The 22,058-nt window shown below is 43.4% G+C and overlaps 1 protein-coding gene across 1 annotated transcript in view; it reads left to right on the forward strand.

Annotated features, from left to right (window-relative positions):
* AATF (apoptosis antagonizing transcription factor) overlaps nt 1-22,058 on the forward strand; it is a 406,709-nt gene that overhangs the window by 334,995 nt on the left and 49,656 nt on the right. The window contains exons 10-11 of the mRNA XM_069226568.1: nt 5,105-5,185; nt 13,596-13,667. Coding sequence (XP_069082669.1) covers nt 5,105-5,185; nt 13,596-13,667 — 153 coding nt within the window. The remainder of the gene's footprint in view (nt 1-5,104; nt 5,186-13,595; nt 13,668-22,058) is intronic.

Consider the following 22,058-nt stretch of genomic DNA (forward strand, 5'->3'; position numbering starts at 1 on the left):
CATACATTTATCTGGATTTCCAATAAAATAGATGGCTACAATTAAGATTTTATTAAGATTGCAGTAATTGGATTTTGCAGGCGTTGCTCCAGATGTGCGGATTTCATGCTTTACATGGGGTAGCCCGCTGACTTTTTGATAAAGTTTTCAATTCTTATCAGCGTATGCAACGCTTTCCAACACCAGTGCATTTGGTCAACGAGATCTTTTTGCATTGCCTGCCATAATTGTGGTGCTCTGCTCATAAATTCAGACCACCTTCTTGCAGGATCCTTTGGAGAGAGGAGGAGTGACCAGTGGTGAATCCGAGGGCCTGCTGAAGGAACTTTAGCGCATACCGTTTTTTGTTTGAAACATTTTAAAGAGAGTCTTAACCGCTTGAAGATATCAGGGGTCGCCTGAGCGAGGATTGCGCAGCACATGCCCTGTGCTGTTTCATGAATGGCGAGCAAGATTAATGTAAAGGATCGCGCTGCACTTTTTTAAATTGTACTTTTTAAAAGTTGTCTTTTTAAGCTTTCATATTTATTAAAAAAAAACTCAAACGTAGCGGACCCTCCACTATAAGACGCAAGATTGAGAGCTGAATGCCACTGTATCTGGGTTAATCAAAATCATGTTAGACATGTTTCAAAACTGCAGAAGAATACAATACACATTTTGTTCTGGTGCATGCTTACAAGAGTGATTCACTTTTAAAAATATATCAGCCTCAAAACCAGGAGGCTCCCTGGCCCTTGAAGCATTCATGGTAGCAACTCCTACGAGATACAAGTAACACCAGCGATATGTTTTTAACCTATTCTATTGATATGCGTTTCTAGCAGGGGATTTGTGATGTTTTAATACTTTTTCTGGCAAAAGATTAATTTGATGTGTACTGTTTCCCTCCTTATAATTTGGATAGAAAGGATTTCTTATACGCAAGGATTAATGTGTCCTTGCTTTGTTCCTGTTCAGTTTCCCTTCTTACCCTATGTGATGATACTCAAGTGATGTCATTTGAGGAATTTGCTGTCAATGAGCAGGGAAGAAGGGAAACTTAATTTCAGTTTTGTTCATTTACTTGATTTCTAACAAAGAAACCAAGGTTGACATGACATGTCTTGACATTGAGATAGTTAAAAAAAAAAAATTAACCATTGTCAAAGCCAGTAAATCTGGGTTTAATGTGGTGTTAGCACACTAGAGTAAGACACCTGGGTGGGAGACTGTAGAGAGGGCAAAGAAGTCTATAGTTGTAAAGTAATCCCCAATGTAGTTTAATGGAAATACTCGAGTGTAGATGGAAAAATACTTTCAAACAACCAATAGCATTAGATAATATAAAAATACTCCACTTCATTGAGTTAAGATGTGATGGACAAGTCTCAAGCCAATAGCTGAAAGAGGCTAATCAAAGAAAGTTAATCAGTGAAAGGGGCTCCCAAAGGCCACTCTATATGTAATATTAGCAATAGGGCTGTGTGATAGTTGTGCTGTCAACACCCAGTCCGAAAGAAGGCTTTTTCAGAACAAATGTCTGCATGGAAATGTCCAAAGAAAAATTCTAGTGCACTTTATACAAATATGTTGTTAACCTCCCACTGGCCTTAAACTAGGAAATCCAAATACCCGTCTGAATTTTTTTTGTTTTTTTTTTTGCCATCAACACCTCATGTATGTGGCTGATACAAATACAGCTCTTTATATATGAGATAACCTAAGGTTTGTAGACAATGCAGTAGTCCTGTTGGTCCACAGGTCGTTATAGGGACTGGGGGATCTCATGCCAGATTTCTAGACTGTTCACCGGAGAAATGGGAATAATATAAATAGCCTGAAATTCTCCCACGCAGACCAATGATGGACAGCCCTGCTGCAGTAGTATGCCGAGATGGAAGATCTCTAATGCTGTCCCATGACAGTTATGAGACGTTCAGGCAGTCCTAGTTTCTCTACTCACAACAGCTTCAGTTCTAAATCGCAAAGTGAGGTGGACTAAATCAGTACATAAGGAAAAAGACCGTCCCGCCAGAGCGTCTCATACCGGACATGGGGCAGACAGAGAGCTCTGCAGGAGTCCAATGAGATGACTCCAAGGACCAGCACCCAGCAAGAAGTCTGGAGTTAATATTGTCCAAGCTTCACTTCAGACTCTGCGTTTTGAAAACCACGAAATATATACCATTTCGTTGTTGATGATATCTATCATTGAATCACCATGACACAGTTTTGTTGGTGGTGCCGATTACATAAAGTCATTAATATTTTAGACTTTAGCTTTGTCCAGTGACCATCAACTGTTTAACCATGTAAGTTAAAAAACTTACTTTACTATTACAAAGAAATATCTTCATTTTCCACCTTTTCTAGTTTTCTTTTATGTTGTCATCATGCTCCTCTTGTAATGTCTGAATGCGCCTGTGACCAAATGTGTTGCGAAACTGTGTCCTGACTGTATGCAGCATATAACAAACTACCTAACCCTAAACAAGCAATAAACAACTTCACAAGGGGGAGGGGCTCCTTGCTGATGCCACATTATGGCAGAAAAACTCAGTCATGCTATATAATAATAATAATAATATCAATATTAATATCGATAATGACTTGTTTTTATATAGCTCTTTAAACTTCTAATTCTAAGCGCCGTGAATAACATCTAGTACTATAACCCTTATAAATGGTACTCGCCTTACTCATGAAGGGTGGAAAGCTGAGTCGGACCATCCTTCTGGCTATAACTGGTGAAGCTGCAGAGTTTTGTTACATGTAACTGCTTTTTAAATCTATTTAAAACCTAAAGTTTAATTTTTTTAAACTCTGGTTTTTGCATTATTGGATGGTCTTGTTAAAGTTTCCACTAAGTGTATGATTAATAGTCAGTTAAAGAATCCCTAATTTTATCTTTTTGTCTCTTTGCCTGATTAAACTCACACAGAGCTAAGCGACAGAGCTGTGTGTGTGTGTGTGTGTGTGTATGTGTACATAGTTTTTTTGTATATGTGTTTTTTTTCCCCACAGGTACAAATATCTGCAATGGGGCGGCATTTCTGTCAAACAAAAAAATGGGGCCCGAGCCAGTATGACATAGCATCCTGGCTGGCATCACAAAATATGCACGTGTCTCATTGGAATAACTTCTCTTTTTTTTAACTGTCTTTATTATGATCTTTCGAGAAAACATAAAGTCATATTAATACAATTTCCAACCTTTGTAAGGTCGACTACAGTGCATAGAGACAACACTAAGTTAATCTTCATACTATAACATGTGGACATCGGGTTGATGGTGACCCCATAAGGTGTGTCTACAATTCTAGAGGATGAAAGTGCATTAGTTGTATACGTGGCAGGTGAGTGTAAGGCCAATATTGTAACCATAGAAAGTGCCTCAGAAAACTAACAATAAACTGAAGGGACTTATGTGGGAGTTGGCAGGCATGTAAAGAGGCAAATAAGCAACTATGTTATGGCGATAATCGGGCACTAGTGTGAGATATCAATCTGGCCCAAGCTGCTGTGTCGGGGGCAGGGAAGGACTTAACACACCAAGGCATGCCGGCGAGGTATTGATGTGCAGTGTGGGGTAAGGAGCTCTCAGGGCATCACAGGCAAGGTCATGGTGGCACTTGCTGAGGTCCAATGAGTGGTGGCAAGGGGCTCATGGGTTCTTGGGGTTAACGGGAGAGGAAGCAATGGGTGGGACGAGCTGGCTAAATTGGTCCAGGCATCCGAGTTGGGAAGTTTGCATAGTCTACTAGTCTCCTTATAGAAAAGGGCCTCTCCCTCAGGCTTTCCCCATTTGCAGAGCGCCCCGTGCCATGCCGCCACAGGCGGCACTAATATTGCTCTTCAGTGCGTAGTCAGGGCTCTCTTCGCAACCAGGACAGACAAGCTGGCAAGCGGGCATGCGCCTTGAGGCGCTTCTGGCATTTGAAGATACCCAGGGCACAGGCCTCCCAAGTGTAGATATCAGTAAGCTCTGTAACATTGAATAATTGCTTAGTTGCATGCATAAAAGCCCGTATGAGGCAAGGGAAGGGCAGGACCAGAGCATATGACACAGATCAGCTCATGCCTATTGGCACCGGGAGCAGTGCAGATGTGCCTAAGGGAAATGGCGATTAAGTTGGGCAACAGTGAGGTAGGCTGGGTGGAGGATGGAAAATTGAATGTTTTAAACTGGGTGTTGTTGGAGATGGTCTGGGGGAATTCCAGGGCCTGCTCCCAGTCCTTGTCATGTAATACTCTCCCAATATCGTCTTCCCACTTGGGACATAGCTCTGTGAGCGGAGGCCGGTGTGCTCCCTAATCTCTTTGTATAGGTGATGGGATGCCGTTTAGCTCCCATTTGGAGCAGTATCTATAGAACTGTGTAGGTTGTGGGTTCATTGTCTACTGTGGAACAAAGGACTCCTCAAGTGTTGCAGAATTGTCCAAATGTTGGGAAGTGGCCTGGGAGTACACTGTAATCTGTTATGAGTGATCAAAGGTGAGCAATCGCCCATCTGTAAAGAAGTCTCCTATCGTGTCTAAGGAGTGCTGATGCCAATGGCATAGATCCGACACAGTGTATATTCCTGGGGGTTCGGAAGGCCCTGCAGTGGGAGTGCTGGAGCTTATGGCATGACATGACATGTGAAGAAATATATCCTGATGCCCCGTCATATTAACTCTCTTAGGCTAATGTCTAGCTCTCACAAGAGGGATCGGGGTGGTACAAGGGGGACATGAGTGAAATCGTACATCTCATTGGAATAGCTTGTGGAAAGAAAACTTTCTCTGACACAGCGAGTAACTTTAAATACAGTGGGCCAGCCTCCACTGGGTTGTGGTTTGGATAACTCTGTACAGCCTATGGTTAATCCTAGAGTGCTGTTTTCTAGAGTGGGTACCTTTTGATGATTTTTATTTGCTGTGATTAGTAAATTATTGCGGTCACTCCTCTCTGTGCTGTCTGTCTCCCATTACTCTCAATTCTTGCTAGTGTCCGTTTCTTGGACACAGGTGTCTTCTTTTGGGCAAGTGTGCAAGATTTGAAATGCATAGACATTGGGGAGATTGGAGAATTTCCATTCCTCTTCCATGACACATAACCATCTCTGCTGTGTATTTGCAGGCAATGGCTGGCTATACAGAAGTTAAGAAGTAAAATGAAGAAGAAAGTTGACACCAAAGCCAGCAAAGGACGGAAAGTGCGGTAGGTTATTTCTGTACATTCAATAGCCCTATCACGTAATTTAGCATGTGTTATTGATTCATAAGAATACTTTTCAGACTTCAACCTGTAATTCCTAGCTGAAGCCTCATGAACATAAAAGAAATTCAAAGCACTCCACCCTGTGTCCACATTATATTTTTAAGCCATCTTTTCTCTCCATGCACCAGAGCATTTACGGAGGCTTCCTACCCTGTAGGAACAGTTCATTTGCTTAGCCAGCCTCAGAAATCACCACTGGGCTGTCCTTGCGTGATTGATGGTTCCCATCAGAAGCATTGAACATGGGCCTCTTGGCACTTCACAGACCTGTCTTGTCCTTCACATTGAATACATCTGCCCAGACAGCTAAAGTTTCTGTCATCCTTCCCACCCAACAGGAGCTTCAGCACTGTAGTTATGGAACAACATAAAATAATTAAAACAATAAAATAGCATACAAAATTGAAGTGAACATAAAAAATTAAAGGCAGCCAGGAGCACACAGAACAAAGTATTTAAATAGTCCTGAACAAAGAAAAGGTACGGTGGCAGCAATATGAGAAAGCCCAAAGCCATTTGGCCACATCAGAACAAACTGAATGGAATTACACACAGGTTGATTGAACCACCTTCCAGTCCAGCTGAGTGAGATTGTTTCAAGTCTGGTTGATTGAAATGTTTTCATGTCAGGGTAGTTAGCACCGCTTTGTGCCAGAATGGTTCATATTGCTCCGAGCTACCTTGGTTGAGATTGCTTGAAACTGTTGGTTAAGACTGCTTCAAGATGGACTGTTTGCGATCACTTAAAGCTCAAATGGACAAGGCTGTTTTCATCTTCAAGCTCTTTTGGTTGAGATTGATTTGAGGTCCTATGGTTATTTCATGCTCATATTGGCATCATTTTGTGATGTGACCTATGTACTAATAGGTTGCATTACAAAAATGTCCATTATCCAGGATCACTGAATGATCTGGTTGCTGTTTGCGCTCCCTCTCCCTGTATTTGGCTACAAACATGTGGATGTTGACCTGCAAGGGACAGAAGTCACCAACCTTGGTTTTAATTCTCAAACAGAACATTTTTAAAGCAGCTAATGTCCCTTAAAAGAACAGGTGCTGCTTGTGCAAATGAGTTACTAATTCCATTGATGTGTCGGTAACTTTTCAATGAATTGGGACCACACTTGTGGTCATAAACCAATGACATATATTTCATTGCAAAGTGCACATAAGAGGGAGCCCCTCTTTTAAGCCCTCTCCTAACTGCTATCTGAAATGGGTCACAAAACCCCTTTTGCAATTTGGGAAGGCTCTTCCAAGTCGCAGAAGGGTTTTATTATTGGGTGACCCAGGTATTGTGGATTTGCTGGGACAGTCCCGGCTTTTCATAATCTGACCTGGCAAATTTCAAATATTTAGCATTTCTCGCAGGTTTTAGAAAGGGAGGACTGAAGTCAGAAGGAGCCAAGTGTTCATGTGTTCCAGTGCAGGGTTAGTTCTCCCTAGCTGAAAGTAACTGTTGATGTTGTTCATAAAAGCTGCATTTAAGTACCACTTAGTCGTTCGTTTTGTATGCTTTCTGTGTTACTGAGCACTGACAATTCATTCATTGCCCTTTGGATGATGCAAAATGTTAGTCCTGCTTCTGTGTTTGAGAGGTGTCCCAGTTTTTCATTTTCAAAATCTGGTCACCCAACTATAGTGTTTAAAAAAATATATATATAATAATAATTTTTAGTCGCTAACCCTGTAGTTTTGGAAGTGAGAGGCTTTGTGATCGCAAAATGGCTTCGTGCACCTGCCCTTCGTGTTTACAGTGTGTCTCTGCCAGTGGGGGAAAGGGTACAGTTCATCAAGATGGCTATGATATGTACTCCTTATGTCCCACTTTTTCAATGTCCCTTCATTCAAGAGTGAATGCGGCTAATAGTCTGCAAAAGTGGTCCCAGAAAGGCCTGTATCTTAAATATTTGTAGCCACATCCACATTGTAAACATAGCCGAGACGGGGGCAGTATGTTTGAAAGTGCAGAAACGTCTTGTTATGAGAACCCAACTTTTTCAATGTTACCTTTTTTTGTTTTTTTTATATTTGATTTTGAAGTCCAGGGTGGTTCTTACGAGGTCATGTAGTGCTCCTCGTGCTAGATTTTCAGGTACTTTGTAGGTATATTGCTCGCTAGGTCTTAAAGACAAAGGGAATGCATCGCTTCCCGAAATAAAAAAAAAAAAAAAAAACAGACATGAAGCATTTCTTTGTGAGGTGAGGATAAATCTTTGCCTCTCAATGGCATCCGATAGAAAGTCAGGCCGGTCCGTCTGGGTCAATCCCGGCATAGTAATTTTTAAGATTGATGTCATAGGATAATTTATTAAAAGAGGAAAGAGCTACTTTGTTGGCCTGAAACGCCTGTAATTATTGACTATCAATATTCTTTTCTGTCAGCATCACACATAATGGGATGTATTCATGGTCCGGTCAAAGCCGCTGACAACATCGCGCGCCTGAGTCAGCCACTCATAAAGCCTCTGGAATAATGCGGTCCGGCTCTGCACGCCTGACTGGGGCACGCCTGGCCTGCCGGGGGATGGAGGTCCTGCTGGGGGCAGCCGTATTATACAGCCTTAAATTAACACCGTGGCGGCCGACCCCGTGCCAGGCGCTGGTGAGCAGGCCCACGGCTTCCGGCTGCAAGGAGCCGTTCTGCCCCCAGCCCTGAAGCCTGAAGGGCTGGGGCTGGACTGGTGCTATGAGACAGGACTCACGGTCTCCTCTTCCTTCCAGCCACTGAAGTGCGGGCCCAGGGCAGCTTCTGTACCTACCACCTGCCTTGAATAGTAGTGGAGTACAGGCCCATGGTGTCTTGTACCTACCACCCGCCTAATATACAACTGGATTACAGGCCCAGGGCACCTTCTGTACCTACCACCTGCCTGGTATACCACTGGATTACAGGCCCAGGGCACCTTTTGTACCTACCACCCGCCTGGTATACAACTGGGTTACAGGCCCAGGGCACCTTCTGTACCTACCACCTGCCTGGTACACAACTGGATTACAGGCCCAGGGTACCTTTTGTACCTACCACCTGCCTGGTATACAACTGGATTACAGGCCCAGGGCACCTTCTGTACCCACCACCTGCCTTGAATAGTAGTGGAGTACAGGCCCATGGTGTCTTGTACCTACCACCCGCCTAATATACAACTGGATTACAGGCCCAGGGTGCACTTTTTTGCTCCCTGAACCCCTCCCTTCCCCATCCCCAGCTAAGAACGCAAGTGTCAGGCAGGTATAGCGCAACCCTTCAGCTAACTACAGCTCCTTGAACTCAGCAATAAAACTGGGCATAGGTTCTTTTCCTACTTACCACCCACCAAGAAATGCAAGTGTAAAACAGACCCAAAAGGCCTCTTGTGCCTGCACTTAGCCAACAACCGAGGTGTAGGGCAGGCCCTCTGCTGCCTACCACCCTGCCCACAGCACAAGTGGATTACAGGCCCAGGGCACCTTTTTAGACCTTGACCCTTGTCTGGAACACAAGTGTGAAATGGGTCAGGTGCTCCTCTTCTAATTACCACCCCTACCTACAATGTAGCTGTCGGTTAGGGTGTCTTTTCCCTGCACCATGCCTAGAATGCAGCTGAATGACTGGTGCAGTCAGCCCGTCTTCCTGCCACTCCCACCTACATTGCAAGTGTGAGAGAGGCAAAGTCTGCCTGATTTGTTGCCCCCCACCCCCTCCAGACTGGAATGCAACTGAATGACTGGCACAGTGAGCCTCTCTTGCCTGCCTCCACCCAAGACACAAGTGTGAGACAAGCCCAGTGCTTCTCTTCTGCCTACCACATTCCCTACAGTGTATCTTTTATAAACATCCTACTACCCCAGCCTGGGACCTCTGGTAGGTTTGAAGAGGTGTCCTGTAGTGGACTTGGGTTCTTTCCAATATGCCTCTTCCTATGTCTCTCATCCTTTCTATTTTTTCTTATTGGTAGCGGATGTGCACTAGTGATGAACGCAGCAGCCCTAGCCAACCCCAGAAATGAGCCCCAAAGAAGGTTTCTATTGTACATTGTGATTGATTAGTGCATTGCTGCCCTCGGCTGCAGAGCAAACGGTTCCCTTGTTCCAAGACGCTGGGGACAGCAAAGAGAGGTGCAGCATAGACTGAGCGTGAATCCTAGTTTCCTAGGGTGGTTTGGATTTAGATGCAGTGTGCTTGGACAAGAGCTCTGGTCTGTGGTGCTTCAGGCACAAAAGGGACTCACCAGCGTTGGGATTTACTATAAGGGGTGTGGATAGAGGTCCTACATCTTGAAACTTGCCGACACTGTGTGCTCTCCAGGTTCTTCTTGCATACAGGAATGACTAGATAATAGGCTTACGGAGAGGGTGTAGTAGGTTGTTAAATTCTGAAGATTGACTCTGGGTTTTGCCACTATGATTTGTGTATGATCCTGAACACGGAGCCAATGTAGTTCTTCAGAAAATGGAGCAAGTGGTGCACATTTTTCAGATTTTTAAACAGACCGTATACTCCTTTGTTCTGGATTCTGCTTGTAGAAACTGTTTCTTGGGGATATTAGTTTCAACAGGGTCACGGTAATTCATCATAGATAGAGGCAGGTATCTGGTGAAATCGGTTTAGTGTTCTGCAGTCAAGAATCAGAGCACTTTAAGATGCTTTTTGAGCAGACCAAAAGCATCTGTACAAAAGGCCTGGATCAAACAAGATCATAAACTAGGGATCTGTGGCTGCTTAAAGGTTGAGCATTTGTGTTATATGATCCACATATTTTTTTCAATCCATTTCAACAAAGCCAGCTGTCCTTCCAGATGAAGATGAGGTGCATACATTCAGATGTGTTTCTGTCGTAGCTTTGAAATTCGGATGACTCCTCAGCAGAAGGGAGATCTAGGTATCTTCTGCTTATATTTGAAACTGTAGATGATAGCCCGTTACCTTTGCAGAGTTCATAAGTAGCCATTGATGAATAGTGGTGACAACGTTGACAATCGGGGCTCCCAACAGGTTAACTTTCTTGGTGGAAGAGAGCAAAGAGCCTGAAGCTATTTGTTGGGTGAAACTGAAATGTTTTGACCCTGTTAACGTTTACAACAGCTATCACAGCCTTTTGCATAGACTGCTGTGCCCAGGACGATCAGGGCTGCTGCTGATCCCTCGTTGAATGTCATCAGACGGGCCTCACTGATGTTTTTCTAATGCTATATCTGTTTATCGTGGATATCAAAATCATGACTATTATTCATTGATCAGAGTTTGCCATCTTATGTAGTTTTTGCAGCCATTTTACAATTGTCTTGTATTTTGCTTAGAAAGAGTACATTTGAAATAGGTCTAGTATTTTAGAGCTCCTTGGGTTCAGCTATTGCATTTTTTCATGTGTTGGAGTAATAAAGTGCTTTTGGAGGGGTCATAATAGTGGGAGCAGTATTTATTAAGAACCTTAGAAACGGTCTGTGTTTTTTCTGAATTTATTGCGGTTTACACAGAGCCCCGCCCTAAGAAGATTGGGTGCCTTGGTTTTACCTGCCACGTACAGAGTTTGGGTAGTGCTGGTGTCTGTTGTGTTATTGCAGTCCATTTGTTGGTTTCAAAAAGTATGATGTCTTCAAAGAGTTGTTTGGTAGAAGACAGAAGTCTTCTTGAGACTCTTTGGGTTGGTAATCCTTTAATATTCCTTTAAGGAGGATTCTCTTACCTAGTGTGTCTTTGATTCAGGAGGGATAGTATTGATTATTTTTCCTTTTGACATCCATAAAATGACCTGTTGCATAGGCTTTGTATAGAGTTCTTTCTCTTAACTGCACCTTAAGTCAGTAGCTTTATTTATTTATTTTTTTGTCAGCCTTTTTTTGGCGATGGTTACTATGTCAAGGCTTGGCTGGCAAATAGAAGCAGTTTTGGTGGTGATGATCCCAGTCATAATTTATTTGTTTAGAGTTTAAGTGCAGTGCCCATGCTGCCATTTGGGTGAATCATAGCCCTAGCACTGGGAGGGCAGTCAGATGGGAAGAAATCAAAGCCCTAGCACTGGGAGGGCAGTCAGATGGGAAGAACATAGAACAGTTACAACTAAAGTCAGATTATAAGTGGCTAAGTCTGTATATCTGGCAGAACAGATGCAGTCCAACATCTTGAAAATCTGCCTCCAGGTGGAAAACCAGTAAATGCCTCTTTGGTGGCAGAAGACAGTGCTTAATTTGAGACAGTGGTTTCCAGTGCTGGGCACTGGCACTTAATTGTCACCACCGGCAACTCTGACAGCCTGTTTTTCTAATTTAGAGTTGAGCACCACAACAGTTGTTTAATACTTTTAATTACTAAACTATGTCACCCAAGCCATTCTTATAACTTTGGATGTCTAGATAGTCTGAATTTTCACTTGTAGGCATGTGATGGTGATCGCTATGCCATTGGCAGCCCTTGAAGAGGCAATGGGTGTTGCAGTGGCCTCCTCACAGGGACCCTGGTAAAAAAAATTAACCACTGGTAGGGGGCACTGGGATGGCAGGGGCTACTGAGCCCAAACAGTGGCGGTTGAGGTTGTTTGTCTCTGAAGTCCGAGGGTCCATCCTACCATGGTTGTGCAAACTAGGTCAGGTACAAACCTTTCCATGCTTGGTTGTCAGGGTAGTGAGGGTGAGCAGTCACAGGCTTCTCAGCAAGGTAATGTGGGTACAAGAACTCAGAACTCAACAACCAACAGATTCAAGAAATTAATGTCCATCCCTGTGCTTTTCTTTATGAATAATAAAGTACTTTTCAATCTCATAGCAAAACTAAATATTGAACCATTTGATGTGTACAACAACAGGGTTGTAGAAAGCTATGTTCCATCAGTGAGGCACTTCTATCCTTTCCCTTCCCAGTAATGGGTAATGTGCTAGGATACATATTCCTGCTTTCCCCTTCCACACCCAACAATGGACTTAGGCAGGATTGGACTTGGGTGCATTTCTCTAGGCCATATTAATCTCACAGACAGGTTCCTGCATCGTGTATCTTTCTTCCCTGGAATTTCCAGTTTGCACAGCTTTATTCTTCCTGGTCGTCTTACAACCCCATGGGGTTCCTCAGAGATCCATTGTAGCGACAATGAATTTTAGTGTTACTTGGAGCATCTGAAAGATCTGACACTTGGTGTGGAGTCTTTAACCACCAGTACAGGGATGACAACAAGCTGCATCTGTGTTGTCATCTCTGTCTTACAAAAAGCCCATCTTTGAATGGTTTGAATTATAAAGTTAGAATAATTAAAAAAAATAGAACATTTAAAAAACGTGAATCGGAATGCAAGGGGGTGAAAAGCTTTGGGCTAAGTTTAGGTAAAGATCAAGATACAGTGTGAGGTGATATGAGGTTTAAGTGTTCGGTGTAGGCTAAGGGTTAGAATTAAGATTGGGGTGAGGCTAGGTGAGCGATGCGGTTAGGGCTGGGTTAAATATGGGGGATCGGGTTAGGCTTAGAGTAAGGAGTGGTTTACGGAAAGTGTTAGGGGTGTGGTTGGAGTAAGTGTTCTGGTTAGGTTCAGACAAACAGATATTGCTAAGGTTAGGTTTAGTGGTTGGGTTAAGGCTAGATTAACGGAAGGTAGAAGGAATGGCGTAGGAAGATGATGTTGGAGAAGGTTAGCTCAAGCGGTTGTGCAGAGTAATACCAGCAAAGGGACAGAACATTGGGTGAGGAGGAAAGGTTAGGGTTGGGGTTCAGAAGGGAAGTCGCATTTAGGGAAAAGGTGTGTTTATGTCCATAAATATAGCGGCAACGGTTGATCTTTCCACCTCTACGTTTTGGGGTTTCCCATACACATGCATGTCAGCTGTGTCCTTTTGCCTCTATTTTTACCTCCGTGTTTTCTGCAAACTGAGTATTGGTATTCTCTATTTTAACGATGCTTTCACTGCCGGTCAGACCTTGTGAAACAGTTCCTTGTCAGTTTCAGCGTGGGTATGACTGAGACGGCCAGAGGATAAATTGCTTGTTGGTGTCTTTTCACAGCAAGCCTGGCACCGAGCTAGTCCGAGGTCTCAGGGCCACTGTCCAAGAGGAAGAATCGATTATGTCTTTTGTTTTTGCTTTTTGTTTAGTCACAACTCGGAGACACCAGTGCATGCCAGAAAACCAGCCACCAATCAATCCCACATCAACCACAAAACTCTTCATCCATTTCACACGAGCAAATGTTTTTGTAAATGTACGGGGAAAATGGGCACTCTACAAAATAAATCGAAATGTTTTTAGCTGATTGTAAGTAGTATATGTTTGGATGAGTTTTCTTTTTCGTGTAATAGATTTCCAGTCAATAGCATTGTCTTCTATGTCGACTCCTCGCGCCCATTCTTTTGTGCATGTCAGTAACCGCGGCTTTTCTCCTCCTTGCAGGTACCACGTGCACAGTAAACTGGTGAGCTTCATGGCCCCAATCGACCACAGCACGATGAACGATGACGCCAGGTGAGTAATAGATTAATTATGTTTATCAAATGGTGGCGTGACAACGCGGTATTGACCTGTTCTCCAGCCTGTCGGCCGGCTCCGCGCGCTCCCTATCAGTTCGCCATTTGTCACTGGCATCCCGGCCACTCTTCCCTGGCAATCTCGCTGAGCTTTCAGTCCTATAATTACCGCCCTGCTAAGAAAGAAATCTCCATAAATCTGACAAGGACTTCTTTAGAGGGGATTGTGGAGCTGTTGAGGGAATGTGTCCACCACACAATTTAAGAACATCTTTTCTGAAGCCCCCATCCCACCCAATCAATGCTTTATTTTAAGCATAAAACAAAATTGAGCAGGAACATGCCAGCAATGCCTGTAGGTTTTGTGAAACCAGCTAGTTGGGTGAGCAGTTCTGATTATTCACCATATAATGCGGGGATGCGTCCATCTAGGTCTGAACTGCTGGGTTTGTGTTTATCATGTCATTTTTGGCCTCTGCGAAGTTTTCTGTGAAATAGAAATAGATCTAGTCTTTCCAGATTGTGGTATTCAACATTTACTGGTAACATTAGCCGACACAGACATATATTTGTAATCTACAGCTCACGGGTTCAAATCCCAGCTGATTCCTGAGGCACTCTGAAAACTCATGAAAGAATTACAACGTTAGTCATTATCGGTCAGAAGAGGTATTGCCCACACACATACACCAGGCAGAGAATACTTCAGCCGATATGGATATGACCACAGTTTAGATACTGACATGTCTAGTTTCATGTAACTGCAGCTGTAAATTGTATTTATATAGTGCTTACTTCGATGAGGCATTGAAGCGCTTTGCGTCTAGTTTAAAGATTAACGGTTGATAGTAGATTTGTATTTTTCTCCTTTCTTTGTGCATTAGTTGTTAGATGTCTGCTCTTTCTTTCTCGTGTGTTTAGTGGAGGTTAGACTAAGGATAGAATGATGGGAATGGATTTGAATGCCGAAGCCGTGTGAGGTTTTTGTGAGTAGTGGTCGTGTGCGCCTGTTAGTTGGGTGACATGCCTAAAGAAGGAGTGGAAAGTTTCTGTTCATTCACTCTATGTAAAGCATGAACTTGATGCTAGCAGATGAGCGCACGTGTTTCTCCCGTTGGAGATCACAGTGAGTGCGTGTGGAAATCTCAAGTTCTGCACATTTTTGTGGTGCTGCGCATTTTCCAGGGTGTGCGCGTTCTACAACAGAAGCCTAGCTCTCAGGATAGACAGTGGAAGCTCAGCCAACCCTAGATAGTCATTGATGGGCGGCTTGTCACTTGGTGCTATGCAAACTTCCGGTGCATCTTGGCATTGGGCCCTATGTTGCACAAATGGGCATTAGTCATGCAGCTCATTGCTGGCACGTGTCCTCCTTATATGATGGCACTCAGTGTGTTGCGTCTTCTACAGTCTACATCTTTAGAATGGGTGGTTTCACCGGCTTCCACCCTAAATCACGCTCTTTTTAAATATTTGTGTGGGTTCTTTGCTACACCTGTATTTTCCTTTGGAATATTGTTGTTTCTGTATGGTGACAGCGGTCAGATTTTTGTTTTTTTGTTTTTTTGAGTAGGTGGAACATGTATATCACAATTCCAGTCCAGCAGTCGTCCTGTGTGTAGTCTGTGCTAGGATAGAGGCACATTTTCTAAGGTTGAAGAGTAACAAACCTATTCTGTTGTAGGAGAGGAGCAAGAACCTGTGGTCTTCTGTTAGAAATCTTGGGACTTGTGTGGATGACAGTCTTTCATTTTAAAAATGGAAGCAGTCTACAAATATTGCTTTTGTCAACTTGTAATTCTTAGTAAAGGTCTCCCATTGCCACCGGAATGCCAGAAAAGTATTGTTACTTCAACCTTTATTTTTAAAATGACCTTTGCACCATCGGTTGTATTCATCACGTCTGTTCATATTTCATTCATTTTTAAGCCTGTTGTTTAAATGCATTATATCACCTTTTCCTCATTTTGGCTGTTTTCACCAAGAGTTGCATTGTTTAGTAGAACATTCCATATGTTTCATTGCTGACACCACCTTTCGGTTAAACAAATTGCTTCCAAATGGTCTGGGCATCCCATGGTAAATTTGATTGGTTTTAGAGCTGGGTGTGGTGACGCATATACCAGCCCCTCTGGTCTTTCTTGTCTAATTCTAGGTGTAAACATTGATTCTCTGTGATAGAATCTTGATTGTTTACGTGCTCCCCATATGATTTTCCTATGATATCTTTTCTCCAACAGTTTTGCAGTAAGTTTTATAAAATGACACCTCAATCAGAAAACTATTCAAAACATAGATGAAACTTTTGGCTCCTAGAAGGTTTACTGTTATAATTCAGAAGCTGTTCCTTGCCGAACGCTTTTGTATATTAATATACCCAAGGTTTGTGGGTTCTCTTCTAAATTAAAATATCCACAAATAGGACACTTTTGTTTGCGATTTAGTTACTGTGAATAGGACATTTTTTGTCAGATGCATTCAGCCATTGGATATATATGTCAGGAGTGTCTAAGTTGCCTTCTACGTGAAAAAGTAGAGTAGGCTTCGTTTTTGCTTTAGGAACCAAAGTAAATTTGTAAAGTAAGTCTGAGTAAATTTAGGAACATTCTGAAAACGTGGCTCCAAGAACGTGAATTATATGAGTTCTGCAGCTGGACTTGTAAAATGGTGGACAAGTTTCAACGTTGTCCACCAAACGCTAAACTGGACCCTTAATTTTGTCCTTTTTTTCTTTTCTAACACCAAAAGATCTTTGGGATGCATGTTGTGCTCAATAAATAACAATTTAGATAAAGAATGTATCTTGACCAGTAACTGACACTCATGAAAGGGTGCCAGCTTGTTCTAGATGTTCTCATTATGAAGGTTGACCAGACAAACTCAGTACGCTGGGGCCCGTCACCTCTGTTGATGCGCCATTTGCCTGTAAACATTCCTTAGAGTCACAGTCAAAAAATTGGTATATATTGTTATCTCAGAGGTTCTATGTTTTTTTTTAAAAGAAACTTTATAGATTTCATATACTTTGATCGCCACTCTCTCTAAATTGTCATAGTAGCTTGTAATAGTGTGGAAGAAATGATCTGTCCATTGTGCCCACCTAGCAATTGTCACTTATTTTGAAATAAGTGGATTAACCAGATGCTGTTAACTACCCGACGTATTTTCACATTTGTAAGATGAGCGGACCAAATGTTTATAATGAACATTACACGCTCTGTGTCCAGCAGACTAATATGTGGCCTATTTCCAACTATATTATTTTCATATTGTTTCTGTATTGAACTTGGTCATCCTTTTTAGTGACGGCATGTGACGTTTTTTACTTGGTTTATATAAAAACGTACTAAATAAAGTTATAAAAAGGAAGTACAAATGAAAAATATTTTTACACAAAGCTATCTTAACAGAGAATCATAAGAACACAGGTTAAAAGCACCTGTAACTGGAATCAAGTGCTACATATAAATACACAGGACTTGGGCAACCAAAAGGCCCACAAGGGGGTGTTGTAAAGATTGCTAAGGACAAAAGACATATTATGATTCCTACAGCGAGGCACACAGAAAAGGAGGGAGAATATGTAATTGAAAATGGCAGGCACATAGTGGCACATGCCAGAATTCACTGCAAAGCCTGGGGCCCAAATTTAATTTGGATTTCTTTGGTTGGGGCTCCTGTTTTGCCAGGGTGTGATCAGCAGCATTTTATTCTAATTATTGAAAAATGTGCTTCAGTAGTGGAGAAGACATGGCGTCTGCACCACATAAGCTGTCTCATTATTACTGAAGGTGACAAACTTGCTTGAATTAACAAACAAGCATTAGCAGAGCCAATAGGTCTTGGCTATGCAAGATCTATTGGCTTTGGCATAGCGTTTTAGTCATATTGTGCACCAGTGGGGCTGCTGTCCAGCATGGCTAAAAGTTGGTGGCATGGAGTGTCATAAAGTGCAGTAGGGGGGAGTAGAGTGTCATAGAGTGTATTTGTTGGAGTAGAGTGAAGTGGGGGGTTAGAGTGCTGTAGAGTAGAGTTCAGTGGCACAGAGTGTCAGAGTGGAGTGGCGTAGAGTGGGTTGGAGTGGATTGAGGTAGTGGGGTGGACTGAATTGGAATAGAGTGGGATGGATTTAACTGGGGTAGAGCAAGGTGGATTGGAGTAGGGTAGAGTGGGGTGGATTGGTGTGAGTTGGAGTGGGGTTGATTGTAGTGGAGTGGGTTGGATTTGAGTGGGATGGATTGGAGTGACGTGGATTGCAGTGGGACGGACTGGATGGGGTGGAGTGAGGTAGACTGGAGTGGGATTGATTAGATTGATTGGATTGGTGTTGGTTAGTTGGATTGGAGTAGGTAGATTGGAGTGGTGTGGAGTTGTGTAGATTGTGGTGGATTGGATTAGGCTGGAGTGGGGCAGATTTGGCTGGAGTGGGGTAGATTGAATTGGAGTAGGGAGGACTGGATTGAAGTGGGGTGGATTAGATAGGAGTGGATTGTGTGGAGTGGACTGGGTGGTATTGGGTGGGTTGGATTGGAGTGAAGGTGGTTTGGAGTAGGGTGGATTGCAGTAGGGTGGAATATCGGGAGGTGTAATTGAGGGGTGGGTGAGTAGGGTGGATTGGATGGATTGGAGTGGGGTGGATTGAACTGGGGTATGTTTAACTGAGGTGGGTTGGCATAGATTGGAGTGAGGTGGATTGGATTGGATTGGGGTGGGGTGTTTTAGATTAGATTGGAGTGGGGACGTTTGAGCTGGAGTTGGGTGGATTAGACTGGAGCGGATTTCATTGGTTGAAGTGAGTTAAGTGGGACAGACTGGAATGGAGTGGATGAGACTGATTGGAGTGGGTTCTATTGAATGGGCTGGAGTGGATTGGATTAGGCTGGAGTGGGGTGGATTGGACTGGAGTGGGGTGGATTGAATTTGAGTGAAGAGGACTGGATTGGAGTGGGGTGGATTAGACATGTAGATTGGATTGGGTGGAGTGGGTGCTGTGGGGTGGATTGCAGTGGAGTGGATGAGTGGAGTGGATTGAATGGATTGGAGTGGGGTATATTGAACTGGGGTGGGTTGGCATGGATTGGGGTGGGGTGGGGTGGAATGGAATGGAATGGAGTTTGGAGTGGAGGGTTGAAGTGGCTTGTATTGTATTGCGTGTAGTGGAGTGAATGGAGTGGGGCCGACTGGATTGGAATGGGGTGGATGAGAGTGGGATGTACCAACTTGGATTTGAGTTGAGTGGATTGGATTGGATTGAAGTGGGGGGAGTCACTTAAATTGGGCGGAGGAGGGTGGAATGGAGTTGGGTGAATGAGTGGGGTGGATTGGATTGGACTGGAGTGGGTTAGATTGAACTGGGGTGGGAAGTCTTGGATTGTGGTGGATTGGACTGAGTGGGCTGAGAGATAGATTGGGTTAGAGTCGGGTGGTGTGGAGTCGACTGAAATGGGGTGGATTGGAATGGAGTGTATTGTGGTGGACTGGATTGCGCTGGAGTGGGGTGGATTGCACTGGAGTGGGGTGGATTGCACTGGAGTGGGGTGGATTGGATTGGGATGGATTGAGTGGAGTTGGGTAGACTGGAATGGGTTGGATTGGGTGGAAAAGATTGGAGTGGAGTTGATTGTATTGGGGTGGATTCGATTGAACTGGGGTGGGAAGTCTTGGATTGTGGTGGATTGGACTGAGTGGGTTGAGGGATAGATTGGGTTGGAATGGGGTGGTGTGGAGTGGGGTGGATTTGAGTCAACTGAAATGGGGTGGATTGGAATGGAGTGGATTGTGGTGGACTGGATTGCACTAGAGTAGGGTGGATTGCACTGGAGTAGGGTGGATTGGATTGGGATGGATTAAGTGGAGTTGGGTTGACTGGAAAGCGTTGGATTGGGTGGGGAAAGATTGGAGTGGATTTGATTGGAGTGGGGTGGATTGGGTTTGAGTGGGGTCTATTGTATGGGGTGGATTTGATTTGATTGGAGCAGGGTGGGGCGGATTGGATTGGGGTGGGAGATTAGAGTTAGGTTGGGTGGACTGGAATGGGGTAATTGGATTGAGGTGGACTGGAGTGGGGTGGATTTGACTGGGGTGCATTGGATTGTATAGTGGTGGATTCGACTGGAGTGAGGTGAATTGGATTGGGGTGGACTGTGGTGGATGGGACTGGATTGGATTGGAGTGGGGTCAATGGGATTGGAGTGGGGTAGATTGGATTGGATTGGAGTGGGGTGGATTGGAGTGATGTGGATAGGATTGGGGTGGGTTGCTTTGGCATGGGGTGGATTGGATTGGTTTGGGGTGGGTGAACTGACTGCTGTGGATTGGTGTGGGTGGATTGGAGTAGGGTGCAATTTTACAATGTTTAATTGTATTTATATAGCACTTTTCTACCCCTGACAAGGTGTTGAACTGCTTTTTGGCAAGAAGCATGCTACCCTGGAACCCAAAAGGATTAGTGGTGGATTAGTATAGGGAAATAGGAGTATATTATTACTATAGGGAGGTGAGAGTTAATATGAATAGAGGACATGAGAGTCTGTTAGTTGTATTGAATAGAATAGTGGAGGGACAGAAGAGGGAAGCATCCAGAAGTGTTAATTGGGGGATCATAGTAGTAAGATGGACAAGTAAAGGAGAGGTGGAGGAGGGAAGAGTCTGTAGAAAGGGATTAGGGAGACCATAGTAGTAAAAGTAGTAAAATGAGATTTGGAATGACTCAAAGGAGAGATACTTGAGGATTGTTTGAGATCATAGTAGTAAACTGAGGTTTGGGGTGAGCAAGGAAGGGTAGAGGACGGAAGAGCCTAGGAAGGGTTATTTTGGACATAATAGTAGTAGAATGGATTTGGTAGGAGTCAGAGAGTGGAGATAGAGGATAGATTGATAGAGGTATAGGGTGATAGTGAGACAATTAATTTGACATACTTATTAGGTCAATTTCAACAAAATTGTTGTCTGCAAGTCTCAGCTGCTCCCCAACTTTTGAGGTGGTATGCCAACTAAGCTATCGACTTGGATAATAAAATAGTAATGTGAAGCATTACAATAATAGAAATCCATCGTGTAGAATCAAAGAACTGTATAATAATGTTGGTGTAGGTTAAAAGATCCGTGACAGGTGTATCGTCAAACCAGGCCCAAAAATCAGTAAGGGTTAAAGTCTGCCCCACCCCCCCTCCCATCTATGCTGCTGCAAGAGAAAAGCAACATACGTTATCTAAGACACTTTAATAGTATTCCAGTGTCTGTGTATACCTCTGAAATTTCAAGCTTAGGTAGTTGGATAAATAAACAAGATGATCACAGCTACTGGAGGGGAAGCACTTTTTTTTTTTTTTACACAGAAGCACACAGCTTTGCCCCAATCAAAAGATGTATTCATGGGTGGAGCCAAAGCCCCCTAGAGGTGTTCACAAAGATGGCTGGCGACAGCTGTGCTGTTAAGCCAAACAAAAATAAACAAGCATTGACATAGCCAATAGGTCTCGCCTTTGGGACCTTATTAAGTATTTATCCATGCAGCGCATTAAACCTTTATCAGAAATAAACTGCATTTGTGTATTCCTTCATACACTTGGTATTAGACAGTAATGGTCAGAACATCCCCTAGAGGATACCACAATAAAAATAGCATTCGGAAAAAACATGGTTATTTAATCATATAGTCAGCACCTAGAGGGCATAACCACATGAAAAGAGAAGGACAAAGTTTGTTGCAGTATAACCATATATTCAGCCCCTAGAGGGCATAGTGTATTACACATTTTCAGGCCTAGCAGGCCTGCTAGAATTTTTTTACAAACAAGACTCTTACAACACAAACTATTTGCAGCTGTAAAGCAAAAGCTCCGGCCATGAGAGAGTTTAAAAAGACATTTAATGGTGAGAGAGGTTATGAATTTGGAGCCCCCCCCAAACTAATGAGGAGACCCAGTAGATGAGCTGGACAGAAAGAGCATGTTGTGCTGAACGTTTTGGTGGTTGTTCCATTGTCTTAGGACCACCACAGGCTGAGTTATGGGCAAAAATGTGTTGTAAAAGGAATTCCCCGCAAAGCATTATGGAGCGAGCTTCCCAAGTGCAGTGAATAGTGTAGTATCGGCTCTCCCTCTGTGCGGGGAGAGCCGCGTTGAGGGTTTCACTCATGTTTTTTTTATTTAAAAGGCACCAGTGTGTATATTTTTCAACTGCTAAACTTGAAAAGTATTAAGAATGGGCCTGCAAATGTAACCGGTGCTCATGTAAAGCGCTCCAAACTACCAGTCTGGTTTGTGCAATATAAATAAGTAAAAAAGAACCCCCATCCAGCTTGCACCTTTGTCGGGTGCAGATGCCGCAAAGACACAGGGAGATACCAGAGGAGGTAACCACATACTGCCTCCGAGATGCAAAAAGA

The sequence above is a fragment of the Pleurodeles waltl genome, chromosome 3_2 (genome assembly GCF_031143425.1).
Source record: "Pleurodeles waltl isolate 20211129_DDA chromosome 3_2, aPleWal1.hap1.20221129, whole genome shotgun sequence".
Lineage (NCBI taxonomy): Eukaryota > Metazoa > Chordata > Amphibia > Caudata > Salamandridae > Pleurodeles > Pleurodeles waltl.